The sequence below is a fragment of the Channa argus genome, chromosome 2 (assembly GCF_033026475.1).
Source record: "Channa argus isolate prfri chromosome 2, Channa argus male v1.0, whole genome shotgun sequence".
In the NCBI taxonomy this organism is placed as follows: Eukaryota; Metazoa; Chordata; class Actinopteri; order Anabantiformes; family Channidae; genus Channa; species Channa argus.
The window spans coordinates 8,713,841-8,730,648 of NC_090198.1; the positions used below are offsets into that span (position 1 = coordinate 8,713,841).

General features: G+C 39.6%; 1 protein-coding gene across 3 annotated transcripts in view; it reads left to right on the forward strand.

The window, feature by feature from the left end:
- Positions 1-550: 550 nt before the first annotated feature.
- Positions 551-16,808, forward strand: part of nkd1 (NKD inhibitor of WNT signaling pathway 1) — a 30,371-nt gene continuing 14,113 nt past the window's right edge. The window contains exons 1-3 of one of the 3 annotated variants that reach the window (XM_067495169.1): positions 551-722; positions 843-875; positions 1,096-1,232. In XM_067495169.1, coding sequence (XP_067351270.1) covers positions 698-722; positions 843-875; positions 1,096-1,232 — 195 coding nt within the window. In that variant the 5' untranslated portion in view covers positions 551-697. The remainder of the gene's footprint in view (positions 723-842; positions 876-1,095; positions 1,233-16,808) is intronic. The other 2 variants (XM_067495171.1, XM_067495170.1) reach the window with 2 other exon arrangements.

Consider the following 16,808-nt stretch of genomic DNA (forward strand, 5'->3'; position numbering starts at 1 on the left):
ACATAATGTATTTACCTTTACATGCACTTGCTTGCAGTATGAGCTGAAGTGTAAAGGATTAAAAGCATGAAATACATGTTTCGTTAAGTGTCCTCTGCACTTTCAGGCTCTTACAATGTGCTTCCACAATATCGCAAGAAAAGTGACACCGGATGTGGCAGCATTTAGCCCACCTTTCCAAAATAAAAGTGCAAATGAATAAACATTTACGTTGGCACATTTGCCGTGGGGTTGTTTATAAGAGTTTATATAAGTTGTTTATGGCTCTGACTTCAATAAAATCTGCATAACAACTTCAGCAAATTTTCTGATTAACTAATAATATACACTCTTTTTGGTGCCTTGTCGCCTATTATTTAAAGCAGCCTTAGCACGTATGCTATGAAAATATTTGTTTTTTCTTTAACGAAATGCAAAAACAGTCGCTGGCCAAATTTTATATTCACTTATGATTTTATTTCCATTGTCAATTAAGTGTTTTATACTGAAAGGGTTGACCGGAAGGGGTTTGTTTCCTCTCGCGTGTGTCCTCTCAGCGGATCGCAGGCTCACTCGGCTATCCAGTCGCACAGTCCTGTACTGAGCAGTAGCTTCTCAGTCTACACGGACGCTCCTTGGTCTGGATATTTTAACGCGTTTCATTTGTGTTTGGATTATTCTCATCGGATGGTCTTCAACTCCAACTCGATGCATAGAAATGGGTAAACTGCACTCGAAACATGGTGAGGTTTCTCATTCCTTAGCGTAATAAAATAAATCAAAGCTGCAGTTGTTCCCTGTTGGTGCTGCGATACTTTCGAGTAACACTATTCATTGTCTTGTGTATTTCTTTTTTGTCCAAGCCGCTATTTGTAAACCGAGGGAGAGTCCAGAAGGTAAGCGCGCTTTTTCCTATTTTCTCTCATAACTCTGTGACACACAGGCACATCTATATGTTTCATGAGCGTTTCGGCTACTTCGTGAATAGCAGAGCAGTTTTCCGACTCTCGTTATCTCCTAGGAGCGGCGTAACAGCGCGCAGCCCGACTCTTTGAACAGAAAATACACTTTGGAACTGCTATTGATGCGGTTGTTTGTTTGTTTTTTTGTTTTTAGGCGACAGTTTTGTAGTCAATGCCTGTTTGGCCAGGAAGGGAATCGATGACTGGCTCGTGAAGCAGAAATACTACTGCACGAGCTCTCGCCTCGAGCAGCAGGACTGTCACCACAAGAACTGCGGTTTGACTACACGGGTGAGTACGCCGCTGCACACGAGGGTTGCCTATGGTGAAGTAGCCCGGTAGAAATGCTTGTGGAAATATTATCATAGTATTTTTTTCCCAATTTCCTGACTGCGTATCCCAACTACACATTGTTAAGACAGCGTTTGATGCGCATTTTAACAGCACGTTAACTGGCGAAATTTGGGAACGAACTTGAGTGTGCAGCTTTCTGACTCACTTCTGTCAAACTTTTCTCAAAGCTTGGTGGTGTTGGTGGACAAACTTTTAGCTGTAGTGGCAACAGAAATCTTGGTGCACAAAGTGCTGCTGACTTCAGACAGTGAAATTGTTGAACCTGTACACATGGCTGCAAAAAGACAATTTGGCACTATGACATACTGACAATGATTTAAATGAATGATTACACTTCTCTGGTCCACTGAAGAGAACAGGTGCTGGGCTCATCCTATGCACTGATCAGAGTTAACAATAGTTCTAGAAGTTAGCATTGTAGTGTGACAGTGTGGTGACAAGTGCGGATTGTAAAGGCTGGAGAAAAATGCTGGGGGTCATGCTTGTTTTGTATTTTGGCATTGCTGTAAACACTGTGCTGTTGTTGTCAAGTGTGGAAATCCTTTGGAATTGCTTCACAGAAGCTTTAAGCCTCTTTGGTTAGCAATGTCTTCCTCAAAGGCAGCATGTTTGAAGTATTGAAGCCCATCAAGAAAAAAAAAAAGGAAAATTAGTTCCTCCACCCACGATACAAACACTGAGCAGAAATGCATCTGTCTATTGAATCCAGCTCAGAATCCGCAAGCCCTTGCATTTTACTACATTAGAGTACCTATTGTAAAATTTCTCTTGCGCCCTATACTTTTCTTTTTAAAATATTTAAAAGCTCCTTTAGTTGCCGTCATGTTTGGAAAAAAATTCCTTTGAATCCTCTTATCAGGGACATGTAGTAGCATAAACACTCCATCTCATTTTCTCTTTCTCTCACGTTTGCTTTTAATGATGACAAAAGTCGGGTTCTTTTACCGAGCACCGGTTTCACGTTTTACCGTGCATTTTAAATGATTTCTGTGCAAACAAGACACAACTACATGTACTGAGTTGGATTCTTAGAAAATGAGCCAACGTATATAAATTAATCTGCATGCTCTTGAACCGATGACAACTATCCAACTTTTAAAGGTTGTATGATCCCTGCCTAACTCAGGTCTAAAGTCCACCATTGTTTTGTCTTCTGCCGTAATTTGTTTTTAATATCTTACCTAAGGTGTTCATTTTTGGAATGTCCCAGTCTGAGGTGAAGTTTTAAGGCTTGGTGCATGACTGCTGGGAGGCTTTACATGTTGCACCCACATGGTGTCAAGGTTGCTAATCCTGACTTGTGCCCAAAGCCACAATAAACACTTTCATATATTAACAGGATCACGTTTACAGCAGACTTTGTGTCTACAGGGATTTTTTTGGGGGGGAAGGATTTGAAACTATGCTTTATTTTCTATGAAGGTTTTAGATGTTTATTCGTTGAGTGGGTTTCATATGCTTTGGTCAATTTAAGCATTTAAAACCACGGTATTACTATGCAATTAGAATACATTATTGCTATGAAAACAAACATCCATTACTTTGTTCCTGGAACTATTCATGTGCTTCTTTTGCCAACAACAGTGGTGTGCAAAGTTTTGGCCCAGGAGGGAACGGGAGCCCCTGCTGAAAGGGTTTTTGAACATTTTAGAGTTCAGTTTCTATAAATAATTTGAGTGCCTAATTGCTTTTGCAGCTCAGATGGCAATTGAATAAAGGAGAAAGGTGTTCCTGCCATCAGTATTTATTTGCATGCTTTTTTCTTTTTATTTTGTGCTTATAAAAGTGTATCCAAATTTTTCTTTACTATTTTATGTTAAGATTTGAACCATTTGTTTGCTTCTTGTCATATTCAGAACAGTGTTAGGTAACAGTGTCTGTTTCTGTACAGCGCTTCTTAATTTTGACATTTAGTCAATCCCGGGATGTTCACCGCACTGGTGAGATGAGGGCTGGTTTTTAACATTACTAACAGGAGGCGTTTACATTTTCAGTTTTCATAGCCATTTTCATAGACTTTAAATAAGTGTTTCCATCCATCAGATACAACAATATGTCAGAGATATGTGCTTTAATATTGTTAGTTGTAGTTGTAGTTTTTAGTGATTTTTTTAGAATTTTTTATTTTATTACTTTCTATCCTGTGAGGTCAAGGTCACCACAGCGGGTCAAACAAACATGACCCACTGCTGGCCCTGTAGTTTTTAGTGATTAATTAATAGATAAATTAGTTAATGCTGCCATTTTTACATTTTCTATGATCTTAGCATTTATATTTATTAGACTATTGCAAACTAATGCATTATTTAAAATTTGATTTTGTTTAAGTTAAATCTGTTCAGAAAAAAATCATATGTGAAAATCATTCAAATTAAATATATTGATTAGACTCTATAAACATACAGTACTTACAAATCTTGAATTTCAAGCTGAAAAAAAATCAAGCTCTACTCTCTGGGAAAGAGCAAGCTGACCATATCACGGGTTTTAACCCTGAGGAGTTTAAAAACTTGACCTCACAGCACTTTCAGATAAAACTAACCTCTTTGACTAACCTCTTAGCTTTGAAAGTTGTCTATATTATATAGGATACCTGGTGAGACAGTTATTTATAGCCGCTCTTTTTTAGGCCCCCTCCCAGCTGAATCGGGGTCCAGGAGAATGTGAGTTGGGTGGCAACAGTAAGGCATCCACGCCTGGAATTCTTTTAATTCCATTTTTTTCAAAACCATATTCACAATTTCAGTTTTACTCAAGTCATTGTCACTGTAGAGCTGCTCACATAAGCAATTTGTCTTCATCAGTGACTGTACATTAAAATCGTGGCAGAGTACACACAGATTGAGATGTGAAGATGCGCTTGAAAGCTTAATGATGTTTCCATGCGGATCCTGTACCCACTCATGAGTTCTCTAGTCACATGCGTGACGGACAGTGAGCGAGTGGTGTGGGCAGGTGGGTTTGTGGGTCTCAACACATGAAATCCAGGCCATGTGAGTCTCAGCACATTTCCTCCCCTGTGTACAGTATGGTGTCTACACCTACCCATGAATTTGATATGTGATGTGAACTCTGTAGAATTCTGGTGCTTACGTAGACATTGATATGCCTGAGTTTTTTTTATTACAAGTTATGACTTGGTTTAAATATCTGGTGGCAAGTTTCTTAGGTTGCTTCTGTAAGCATCATATGATAAATTGTTTGTTGCATTTCAAGTATAAACTATAATCCTTTTTAATGTTTACACAAAGTTATGCCTTTCTATACTTAACAATCCCTTCCCCCTATTTTGGTTCTCCTTTCTCCCCTCCTAACCTCCATCTGTTTCTTGCATTTACCCAGTGGTCCTGTTTTGGTTGTACCTGATGAAATGAGACTACATTTGAAGTGGGCCACTCAGGGAGGTGTTTGTAGTGACACTGATGGCTCCTCCTCCACTGCTCTACCCTCTGTGTAGTAAAAGCAACCCTTCCACTCCCAGTCTTGCCAAGCTGCTGCTTTACAATTCCAAAGGTCTTAGTTTTTTATTCGACGAGCTTCTATCAACGTGAACGCAACACAAAGCGAAAAGCGAAGGTACATCTGATGACAGAATGCACCTCAGAAATGAATCACAATGGAACCTCTGCCCCCAACCCTCTTGTCTCGAAGTTGGTTGCCATCTCTTTGATATTTATTTGAAAGTAGAAAGGTTTTTTTGGAAGTAGGCCTAAAGCTTTTAAACGCATTCCCTCAGCCTCCAAGTCTGATAAAAGACGTGGCAGGTTTTGCGCCCCCTTCGTTTTTCTCTTCTGCTGCTGTGCTTTTTCTCCCCTTGTCGTTTTCACAAAGCAAGGACTCTTGTGTAGAGACTGAAAGCACCTTTCAAATGCAGTCTCCTCTTCCTCCTTCTTTCCTTCTTTCTGTCTTCTCCCTGTGCAATTACTTTTCCCACCGGCTGGCCTCTTGTGCGTGCTGTGTGACGTATGCCCCTCTCCCACCGGGCTCTACCCCCTCTGTGCTCCCAAGGGACCAAGGGCCTGTTGTTGCTCTTTGAAGAGGCTGGGAGAAAAGTTTGGAGCCACACTCTAAAGAGAAGAAAAGCCTTTGGGGAGGAGGGGTAGCACCTGGCCATAGTGAGGCTCTGTGATTTTTAATTTTTCCCATGAAAAGTTGGGATGGAAGTCATGGGCAGATGTCACTGTTGCTGGGGGAATGGTAGGGTTGAAGACATGCAGGGGGCTTTAATGTCACATATGGCATTTTGCGTGTCACATAGATTACTAAAAGCTGAAGAGGTTTATCTTGGGTGACAAAGTAAATTGCATAACATTCAGTTACTTTGAAAGGCATCTTTTCGAAAGGATTTTTCAAGAAGAACAATAGTAGTTTAGATAAAGGTAAAGCTCTAATGGCATGTAGACATTGAATAACGTTTATCCACCTGTCTACCTTTTTTTGAGCTAAAATATCTCCTGTCAGCCACTCTATGTATTTCCATCTGATCCAGGTGCATCATGTAGTATTTCCAGATTCTTCCGACAGTAAGTCTTTTTGTGAGGATGTCTTAATTCTTTACAAAATACCATAACATTTTTAAGGTTCATAAAAAGCAATGATGTCTAAGTACTTGCCACTTGTAGGTGTCATTACAAATACAACTGTGTATTTGGCTTTTGGCATTAGGGAATTGATGCTTTTGTATGTACAAATCTCTTCATGCATGTGCATGTAAGTGTGCAGTATGTCTGGAGTCAGATGTCCGGATGCACTCCAGAGATCAAAGGCTTCTGCGGGAATGTGCTCTGAATCTCAGAGGATTAGCAGCTGAGATTGTGCTTTGTTTCCCCAAATATACACTCTGCTCAGGATAGCTGTTGATCAAAGTGTCTCTCACCACCCTGATCAGTTACATTTAGGCTGCAGGGTTTTGATCCATTCTGGAGGGTGGCATTTATATGATAATTCTAAGCAATATTTAGATGTATTTGGATTTTGAATGAGAGAGTTAGTTCTCTAATTTTTCCTTCATTTAAAAACTGTTAACTGAATTTGCTTGCTAGAGGGTGCCTAGTAAATCGGATATATACTAAGCAAATAATCCATCTAAATGTAGAGTTCATTAATAGGTGTATAGAGTTCATTAATTCCTCATATATCTGAAGTCTTTTGTTGTACGCATGCCTGAGAAACACCGGAGGAAGACTGTAAACTTTAACTTTCGTCAAACTATATATAAAACAAACGTATATGTCATGTTCATATGATATTCTCCACATTTGTTTCGCCATTAGAAGTTTTACTCTCACATTTTTGGTTTAATGTCACACAGTGTAGTTGGGTTCATTGAGTGTCTTGTCAAAATGGCAAACCATGACATTAAACCAGCATCCAAAATACTAGGCCTATGTACCCAGCAACCTGGTATTAGGTATTGTTGTTCTTTAACCTTCACTCTTGTGGCTAAGTCATAACATTGAAAATGTCCATGTGAAAAGGTGGCTGGTCTATCTTTACATTAAACTACATGTCTACTTAGTCTTTTGAAAGCAGTAGGGCAATTTATTAAAACAACTCATTTTAATTAAAATATAGTTCTGAATATAATAATTTTCAATTGTAGGTTAGTTATTGTCACGGCTTTGTGTGTGTGTCTGGGAGAAACTCTAGGTGACTGGGGCTCATGTGGTGTTGCTGTGTTCCTCTGAGCTTTCTGTGGGAGCTCAGTGCCCATTTTAATCACCCACTTAAAAGGCTCTGCTGAAGTGGGTGTTTAAGTGTTTAAACCCTCAATAATTCTTGGTTGTTTGTTTATCAGCATCCCCTAAGGGTTATGCTATGGCCCATGCAGTGAGAGCTGAATAATTTGACTGAGCACTCAAATTGGCTTTCAACTAGGGCAAGATCAACATCTGCATAAAAGTGCTATCAAGCTCCTGTGCACCTTCATGCAGGCTCATTTGCTATTTGTATACCCTAAAATCAGAACCCATTTATCACTGATTTCCTTCCACTTGTTTTTCTTACAAACCGGATGTAGGGGAACTCCATTGATGGACACTACAGCTTTCATGAGCCCTGCTGTTGTATTTATCCTCCTTGTGTTTAAGAGTTTTGGTGACCATGGGTCCAAAGAAACCTGAGGTATAGGGAATGGAGGAAGTAGGTTTAGATAAACAGACTTGGGAGAGCATTGTGCCTCCCACTGTCAGAGGTTCCATGGCTCTTCAGCTCTTCCTGTGGCCCCAGGACTGGAGGAGGTCTGGATTGTCTGTTAGGGGATGTTTTTGGCTGAAGGAAAGCTAAACAGAAGAAAGGAAAGCTGTTTTCCCCTGGTGTGTTTATGCTCCACAGGTGGCACAACCTAGAGAGGACCTCACCCTGTAAAAAAAGCTGATCCTGTGCTCGCCAAAAGGCCATTTGTCCTGTCCATCACACCCACCTATTTGTTAATACAAGATTTATTTCTCAAAACCTTGTAGATGGTATATAAAATTTGGCTGAATTTAGTGATACGTGTGGGTATAAGTACAGGCATAGTACAGCATGCATTCTTTCACTTTAAATGACAAAAGAAGAGGACTAGTACTTGCTGTGTACTGTGTTGAAATATAATAAAATATAATACAATATAATATAATCAGCCACTCCACGATTTGCAGACTTTTTTTGGGATTGATGAATAAACTGCCCGATTTGAGCCCGCAATAAATTTTTTGCAATGAATTGTGAGACCATGTGAAAAAAAACTTATTGTTTTTTTGTGTAATATCTCACACACACACACACACACACACACACAAACAAATAGTGTTCTGCATATTAATAGAATTAATAAAATCTTTAATTTTTTATATAATATGATAATAATAATAATTTTTCTTTGCAGGCATTTTTATTTCATGTTTCTGTGTGCAATGTATGTTAGTATTTTTTATGAGCATCAGTAATACAATTTGACAGCAGTGTGCAACAGAGTAACAATCTTCTGCAAGTTTTTTTATGGCAAGCAGTGACACAAGCCACTAATTCCAGTCAGCTATGAATAGAAACGTGCCTCTGGCACCAGCACACTTGTATATAGTAGTTGAGGTGTCTATTTCTGCTGCTGTGTTTACTTGCTAAATTGAAACACTCTCTGTAATTATAGAAATTTTAAGTCCATAGTTAAAAGGTCAAATGTGAGGGATGTTTAGAGGTAGTGGCTTGTGGCTAGAAAGATGTCTGCTCTAAACAGGATCTTCATGCGCATGAATGTAAAGATGTGTGTACAGGCAGTAAGGAAGAATAGGCACCTTGATATTGAGGTGACGTCAGCCTGGTCAACATGCATATGTCTGGGGTCTCTGTTACTACCACCTACCACATTCAGCTCCTACTACTCATTGCTGTGACAAGGTTAAGTGTTATTTAAAAGCGTCGTAGATATTTTGATTATTGCTGATTTCAGTTTGCTTTTCTGTGTTTAATGGCCCAAATAAATCCAGACTACATTCATGCTTAAAGAAACAGTTCAGTAGATCAAATCATACTATGAAAAAAACAACATTGTCTTAGTGCATTCCAGTATTTAAACTAACATGCGCTGTCTGGTTCAGATGGTAAAAAGTGCTTTAAAAAGAATACTTTGTTACTGAACTGAGATACTCTTTAAAGTAAAACTGCTACAAACTTAAGGTCTTAGACTACTGTCTGTTCGGTTACTGACTGTGGTAACAGGTTGAAGTGCCTGCTCCTCAAGGTAGATTTCTTGACTAAAACACTGTTCCTCCCACACTTTGTAGCACTTGAGACTGGCGTCTGAAGTCACACAGATGACTGAAGGTCTGTCTCGTCTCAAAGAGAGATTTGCCTAATTGCTAAGACCCTTCAGAGAGTTTAGGATACTCACTGTTAAAACACTACTCTCAGACACTTAACTATTGAAGCAGGCATGTTGTAGTCTGAAATGTACAATCCATTCTATTTTTGCGGTAACGATTGACAGCCCATGCAGACACATTGTAAGCTTATGTCACCCAGAGACTGTTCTGCCATTTTTGCTAAGGAAGTTAAAGGTGTGAACTAACTTCACAAATTTACTTCACAAATGCTGAGGTTTTTTTTATTGCTGTAGTGACCGCATACACTTTGGAGATGAGGTGTACAATTTTTTTAGACTCCGTTTTTTTTCCTCTCCTCTCCTTTTCTCATTATTCGGAACTGAGCTTTACTGAGAGGGCTATAATGTTGTGATTTGTTAGTTTTGGTAGGCGGAGACAACCTGTAAATCAAGGCCAAGCGACAGGCTGTCTCCATTCTCTTCCAAACTATAGTTCCTCTTGGGAGTGCAAGGTCCCAAAGTGGAGTTTACTGGCTAGTGGACAATGTGTTTTAAGTATTCACCTCTAGCTCAGATTCCTTGTTAACCCTTTGACTCCTTAGGAAACTGAAATGGCTTTATACCTGCTGTCTGTGCAAGCTGTATGGGTTGGATTACATCCAATTTGGTGAATCAGAGATGTTCTTTAATTAAGGTTTAGAAAAAAAAAAAGGCCAATTTATATTTTCATGTATGCTATGGTATATGTGATGTACGTTATCCGAGGTTCTGGACAGAGTCTCTACAGATGTGCAGTTTGCATGCGTGGAATGTCATCCCCAATTGTCGTATGAATAAGAGCACGTGTGCATTCATACTGCGAATATGGATCTGTCAGAGGGCAAATACAAAATATGAATTGGCCTTAAGAAAATATTAAGTGAGACCCTGTGTTTCTCACTTTTTAAATATTGAAAGCAATTGATCTCAAAGCTTTCAGCAATTGGTTTCTTTAAATTGCTGGAGGGGTGATCATGCAGTTTGCCTCTTGATCTTGACACCTTGTATCCTCTCCCTCTCCTCCTCTCTGGTGCGATAAGACTTTGATAAATAGTGTGATAAATGTTAATTGCTGTGGTTACATATTTTTCAAAAGCTAATAAAGGTTGTTACCTTGAGTAACTGGTAGGGTTTGGTGCCTGAGGGTCTGGCTGTGTTGCTAAAGCTTATCTTTGCAGGTGTAAAAAGTTTTGTAAATGGGTCATTAAAGTGTTAGCCAACTTCACACATAAAACACAAAAAGCGAGAGGGATATGGAGATTACTTCAGATCAGCATGTTTCTGAAGCATAGAGATGAGGGCTATAAATCTCTGCTAATATTCCACTGAGCCTTTCAGGAGGCAGTCTTTGATGTGGGTGAGGTAATGTGACCAGCAGTGTTTGCAATGTTAATCTGACATGGAGAGATGACTGGCGGCTTGTGCACAATCACAGTAGAAAAAGAAGGCATCCAATCAGGGCACTCACAGGTCCTGTAAAAGATAAATTAATTCACCTTTTCGCAATTGTACACACACACGCGCTTACACACTATACAGGCAATATCTTTGCAATCTGTGGTCCTGCCATGCCACAGACATTAGTTATAGTTTGTCTTAATATATGGTAAACAGAGAAAATCACTGCTGAACCGCATCTACGTACACTCTCTTTTAGCCTCACTGAAGTGTCTGTGGTCTGTGTGGAGAATCTTTGCATGACCTGTGTCATGAACTAGAGTTAACATGGTAAGCCGTTTGGAATGCTCAGGCTTCTCACACCCCTTTACTCTTAGTGTTGCTGACCATGCACACTTTAATCATAGAACAGCTTTCTCCAATCTGCCTGGTTATGTATTCCAACTCCATGGCTATAATATCCTTCCTGGGCTACAGGAAGAGAAGAGAGTGTGCCATGAGGGGTGTTGTGCATAGAGACATGGAGTCTGCAGGGAAGATGTCAGTCTTTGTTGCAACATCGAAGCTGCCAAATTATGCATGTTGACCTTCTTTAGTCTTATAGAGTTTTATTCAGTGTGTTGTCTGAATAAGTGTTACTTAAGCCATGGCGGAGAAAGATACAGAAGAGAAAGCTTAATAGTTTGGGTCTAACCCCTTGATGATAATTTGCATAATATTCTCTGTTTAAATACTTTAACAGCAATTTTTATTTTGCTCTAATATTTAAAAAAATAAAATGTGTCAAATGCTCTGAAAGGTGCTTTGGATTAAAAGCATTTACCATATAACTTATGTTTTGTTAACACTGTATGTAAGGGGGCTAAACATTAAATGATTGAGTTTGTAACCTCTTGAAAGGTTTATTTAGTTTCTTATCAAAATCAAAAAATTGCAATGTAAAACACAGTAGATATGACTTTTTCTTGGCTCTGTGGTCTGCTCATAAGATCAGTTGTATGTATTTGTTCGGGTCGTTCTAAAGCTTTTACATTTTAGGGCCGTGACACACCAAGTCAATGGTCTGTCAATGTTGGGCAGTCTGCGGTGTCTGTTGCTTTGTTTTGGCAGTGTATTTCACACTTCTGCCACTAGCCAGACCCCAGCCTTAGCTTTTCAGATGAATCAGCTAAACGAGACTGGTTTGAAATAGGTTCATGGTGTGCGGCCGTAGGTGTTCCGTATTCCCTTATGCAGGCACAGAACGAACATGCTAAACACCTGTCATCTGTCATGCCCGAACAAAGCTTACATTAGAAAACGCAGCAGTTGGCCTTTACGTGTTGCTGCTAGTTCTCTGTTGTGGGCTTGGCGTGCCACTGCCCTTAGACGATGTAAGTGTCTGTTCCCTTTTTAAGAAACTCAGAAAACTAGCCGAGTGCATCATGTGATGATGAGATAGAAAGAACAGATTTATTTTGTTTGGCTAGATAGAAATGCACAGACATTAATTTGTCATGGCAATGTTTGTAGGCATTGTCTCAAAAATTAGCTCCATCTCCCCTCCCTCCATAAACGGGACTGCTTTGCGTGGGCGTTGCTATGCTATATGATTATCTGAGACTTTCATTTGATGTATGAAAACTGATCCCTTTGAAGCTTTGCTTAGCCAATGCAGTGCTTCACTACATCAACGCCCTCTATCTTTGCTCCATCTCTGGGCGTCAAGTTTTACTACCTTGTGGTGCTTTGAATAAGGCTGTTTTATGCTGCTGGAAGGTGAGGGGCACTCCAGTATAAAGAACCACCTAGGATTGGACCTGTCTGATGATGGCTGGTGGTCTGTTTTTCCTTGTTTGTTCTCCTTCAGCTCCCACCACCACTATACTTGATGTATTTTGCAGGATAGGCACTGCTCCAGATCCCAGGAGTTGTGCTGTTGGTCGTTTAAAATTTCTTCCAGCATATCTTAGTTTACTGTTTTTGATGATGCAGGGGGATGGGTATTTCCTCCCTTGAGGTCTTTTGCAAGTAACACTACACCAATAAGGTAATTTACAGCTAAACCTAATAAGAGTTTTTTGTTGATTTTACGTCTTGGTTTTCAACATTGGGAGGGTGTGTGCACTAGAGCTTTTGAAATCCCAGTGCTGTACAGCTGTTTTCGACATTAGTGATTCATAAACTGTAGCTAATGGCTTTTAGCCAGCTTAGACACAAGCAGCCATATTCATTTGCCAAGTGCACAAAAATTCTGGAACAAAGTACAATGATGTGACCACTTAAGCACCTAGTATAAAGAAAGCAAACACTGACTGCGTTTACATGCATTTAAGAAACCTGGTTACTGGAAATCTGTGTATACATGCAGCAGCATAATAAATCGATTACTCCTTTACCTCAGACTTATTTTGAAAGCCTGTCACTGTATAGTGACAGAAAACACAGCGTTTACTTTTCTTTTTTTGTGTGTTCGCTTTACAGCCGTGTAAAAGCGCAAGGAGAGAGAGAAAAAAAAGGGGAAACACACCTGGAACTATCTGAATTTTAAAAATCCATAGGGGAAAGTGACTTATTTAGACTTCTACAAGGAACTGTGTGTTAAATTATCTGTCAGCTTTAATATGGATTTTGTTTTAGAAATAAATATTAATAATCTGTCTTTTCACTCAACCTTTCACTCATCTGGATGTTCCTGTCGGCCTTTGTTATGCAAATGAGCAATTGAAGGAAGCTGATTAGAAACCTGGTTATGCATATACGTGGTAAAGAAATCAACAATCTCTGATAGAATTCTACTATGGAAACCAGCTTTTCCTTATCCTCTACCCTGATTTTGGAAAACAGTTTTCCCATTTGACACTTAAAAAAATCTGCTTTCCTGAAAAAGCCGACTATAACCTGGTTACTTAAGTCCATGGAAACGCAGTGACTGTATGTCCCTTTGTTTTTGATCATACTGCCTGCTGTGTAATATGACTGTATGTACAAATATTGGATATGCTGTAGCTATGGAGAATATGCCACAGGTCAGAATAATGATATTTCACTTTGTGTATACCTCTCTTTCACCCTCTTCTGTGCTGGGTGGCTTTTAGGGTAGCGTAAGTGACCTCAGCCACCTCCTGTTGGAAATGTGCTTGAGATGCACACTTGTACTAGCTTGTACCGATGCTATTTGGGCATTTTTCCTTGTATGTGTCATTCTGCCTGTCGTGACCGCTCAGTTAAATAGTCCTTCACGTGTGTTGCTCCCCACTGCATGTCGACACTTCTGCTCCGAATGTTGCAGGCCTAAAGGTGCTTTCTTGGCGCCGGTTTGGGGACCAAGCAGGAGGCACCTAACCACAGTCCTAATAAGATTTTTCCTGGGTTTTGATGGAGTGCCAGTTGTGCTGCTAAGCTGGCTTCCACTAAACCTTGGCTCGTGATCAGGGGGAACTGTCGTCAGCTGCATAAATTGTCAGCCTGTGCAGCAGGTCGTGGAGGCAGACAGCACTGAGACCAAGAGGCCTTGTGGGATTTTTCCACAATCACAAACAAGTACATATTACTTGCACTTTAATGTACCCTTTGCTTATACAGAAGAATGGCTCAGTGGGTCTGTGTGTGGAGTGACTCAGTAAGGATGACTTAAGAGGCAGTTTTCTGTCTTTAACTCGTCAAGTCATACAGTGCATTTACAGTGATGTTGACAGGTGACAGTCGGCTTTCTCAGGAATGCTAATTTCTTAAAGGTCATGTAAGTGAGAAAGCTACTTTTAAGCTTACTTACCGCGCATGTCCAGTAGGTTCCATATGCGGCAGTAAAAGGCTGAATGAAAGATCATTAATAGAGAGATGCAGGCTCATTTGTGAAACAAAGTTTGCCTAATGTCAAACAGAAAATTAAACAAACAAAGTGTTTTGTAGAAGTCTAAATATCTTATAGACAAATTAATCTATAATTAAAAAATAAAAACAGTTTTATTTTGTCATGTTTGTGTAGAGCACTTTGGCTGTGTTGTTTTTAAGGTGCTTTATAAAAAATGTTGACTTGGATTGGATAAATGAGTGGCAACCCAGCATGTGCTGATTGTCTTTTTTAATTTCTCTGTCAGTCTCAACTAAAAGATGACTTTGTTTATTTAACATGATCTGAAGGAAGTGTAATGATTTACACATAAACGTCTGAAAAGGTTGACAAGTGACGAATGTTAGTAGCAATAGGGCATTTTAATTGAATTCCTTCAAAATTTAAGCCAACTCTTTAGATGTGGGATTCAGGCTACAGCTCTGACAACTACACTGCATAATTAAGATTTAGCAGCATAATGTTTTAACACGTTTTTTACTAGGATATAATGATTTTTGTTTATTATTACAAGTTTACAGACTTTTAGAGTTTGGGTACACGTATAAAGTAAACCAACAGATGGAGAAGGTTTTGAAGTTTTCTTTACTTTGACAGCCCAATTTAAATGTAACAGCTATTCAAAAATACACTGAAGTATTATTGAATTATATTATATTATATTATATTATATTATATTATATTATATTATATTATATTTGGTCTGTCATGGTCTATCAACTGAACAATATCATGTCATAGTTTATTATAGTTAATAATTTGTGTTTGGGTTTGTGTTGAATGAACTTCCTTGGCTATGACGTTTTAAAGCTTCTGTTTACTGAGGGAGGAAGAGTGCTCACAATACCTGCAGAAATAACTACATGTAGTGTTACCTCAGTAAATATCCATTCATCCATTTATTATCTGTAACCCCTTATCCTGTTTAAGGTCGTGGGGAGCTAGAGCCTCTCCCAGCTGTCACAGGGCAAGGGGCATGGTATGGTACTCCCTCGACAGGTCGACAGTCTTTCTCAGGGCCAACACAGAAAGACAACCATTTAGACTCCCATTCACACCTCCAGGCAATTTAGAGTCACCAGTGAGAGAAGACAAGAAGAGGATGCAGAGGATAGAGTAAGGTAGAGGCATATGATTCGCTGTGGCAACCCCTGAAAGGGAACAGCTGAAAGGAAAAGAAGATGAATTAACCTAACATACATCTCTTCAGACTGTGGGAGTATCCAGGGGGAACTCACACATGGAGGGGGGAAAACATGCAAACTCCACAAAAAAAGCCACAGCCATGGGAAGGGATTCGATCTGGGGACCTTTTAGCTGTGAGACGGCAGCACTAACCACTCCACCATCATGCTGCTTTAGAATATACTAGGAATTTTAATCTGTCTATGGTATATCCAAATCACCAAACCCTGTGCCAGTGATGAGGTTTAGGCCTTCAGGCTAACAAGTAATGTAGATGGGATGGGATTTTGTAGTGGGACAGCCACCCTGCTTCTAAGTTTTAGTTCTCTAATAAATCAATTTGTCTGAAGGGGCTTCAACAACTTTAAAACACACTGGGGCCATACAATCCCTTTTCTTACAGGCCCCAAAGAAGCTGTAAAGGACCTGGCTGTTGTTGAAAGCAAAGATGTTTTATGTTCTGGTTTCCACAGCATGTCTGGAAAATTGTTTTAGCTGGTCCCAAATGCAGTAGAAAGATGCTTGTTTGTATCCTAGAGCCAGCACCTCTCACCAGATCCTGCCGAGACGTGGGGAAGTGATACCTCGCTGTAGATTTCATAGATGTGTTTAGTTCCCAAGCCAAAAAGACAGGCAAGAATAAATTGCCCAAACACAGTGAGTAACTGTGTTAATGAGCAGTGTTTTTTTATGGTACCACTGCAAATATTTATTTTATGGGAAGTTGTGGCCACATATTTTTATTATTTGCACTGTGGTTATTCCACCAGGGATGAGGAGTTGTTGGGGGTTGGGGTTTGATACTGGTGGCTGTACTGGATGGTTGCTATTCATTTGTCCTGAAATTATCTCTTCCAGCAGGTTTTCCTAAAAAGCTCATTGTGGACTCCTTCCTGGATCAAAAGAGATTTATCAGTCTTTTGTGGTTTATCGTTTTACATAGGATAAGTCATCATGGACTTTTGAATGAATACCATGTGTGCTAGAAACAAATAGGCCTAGTTTTCACATTGATTGCCATGGCCACTAAGATTTACTTACTCTTAAATAATGTTGCATCAGCTAAACCTTATCTTTACTCATTAGTTCAGAAATCACTTAAGAGAGGGGATGACCAGGAACAAAGTTTTGCGAAAAATCCACTATTAGCTCAAACTAGACTGATTTACCAGCATTACACTGTTACTACTACTGTCACTGTCACTACAGCTGCTACATCTGTAGCAGTGTAATAACAGTGGTGTAATATTGCTGTAGA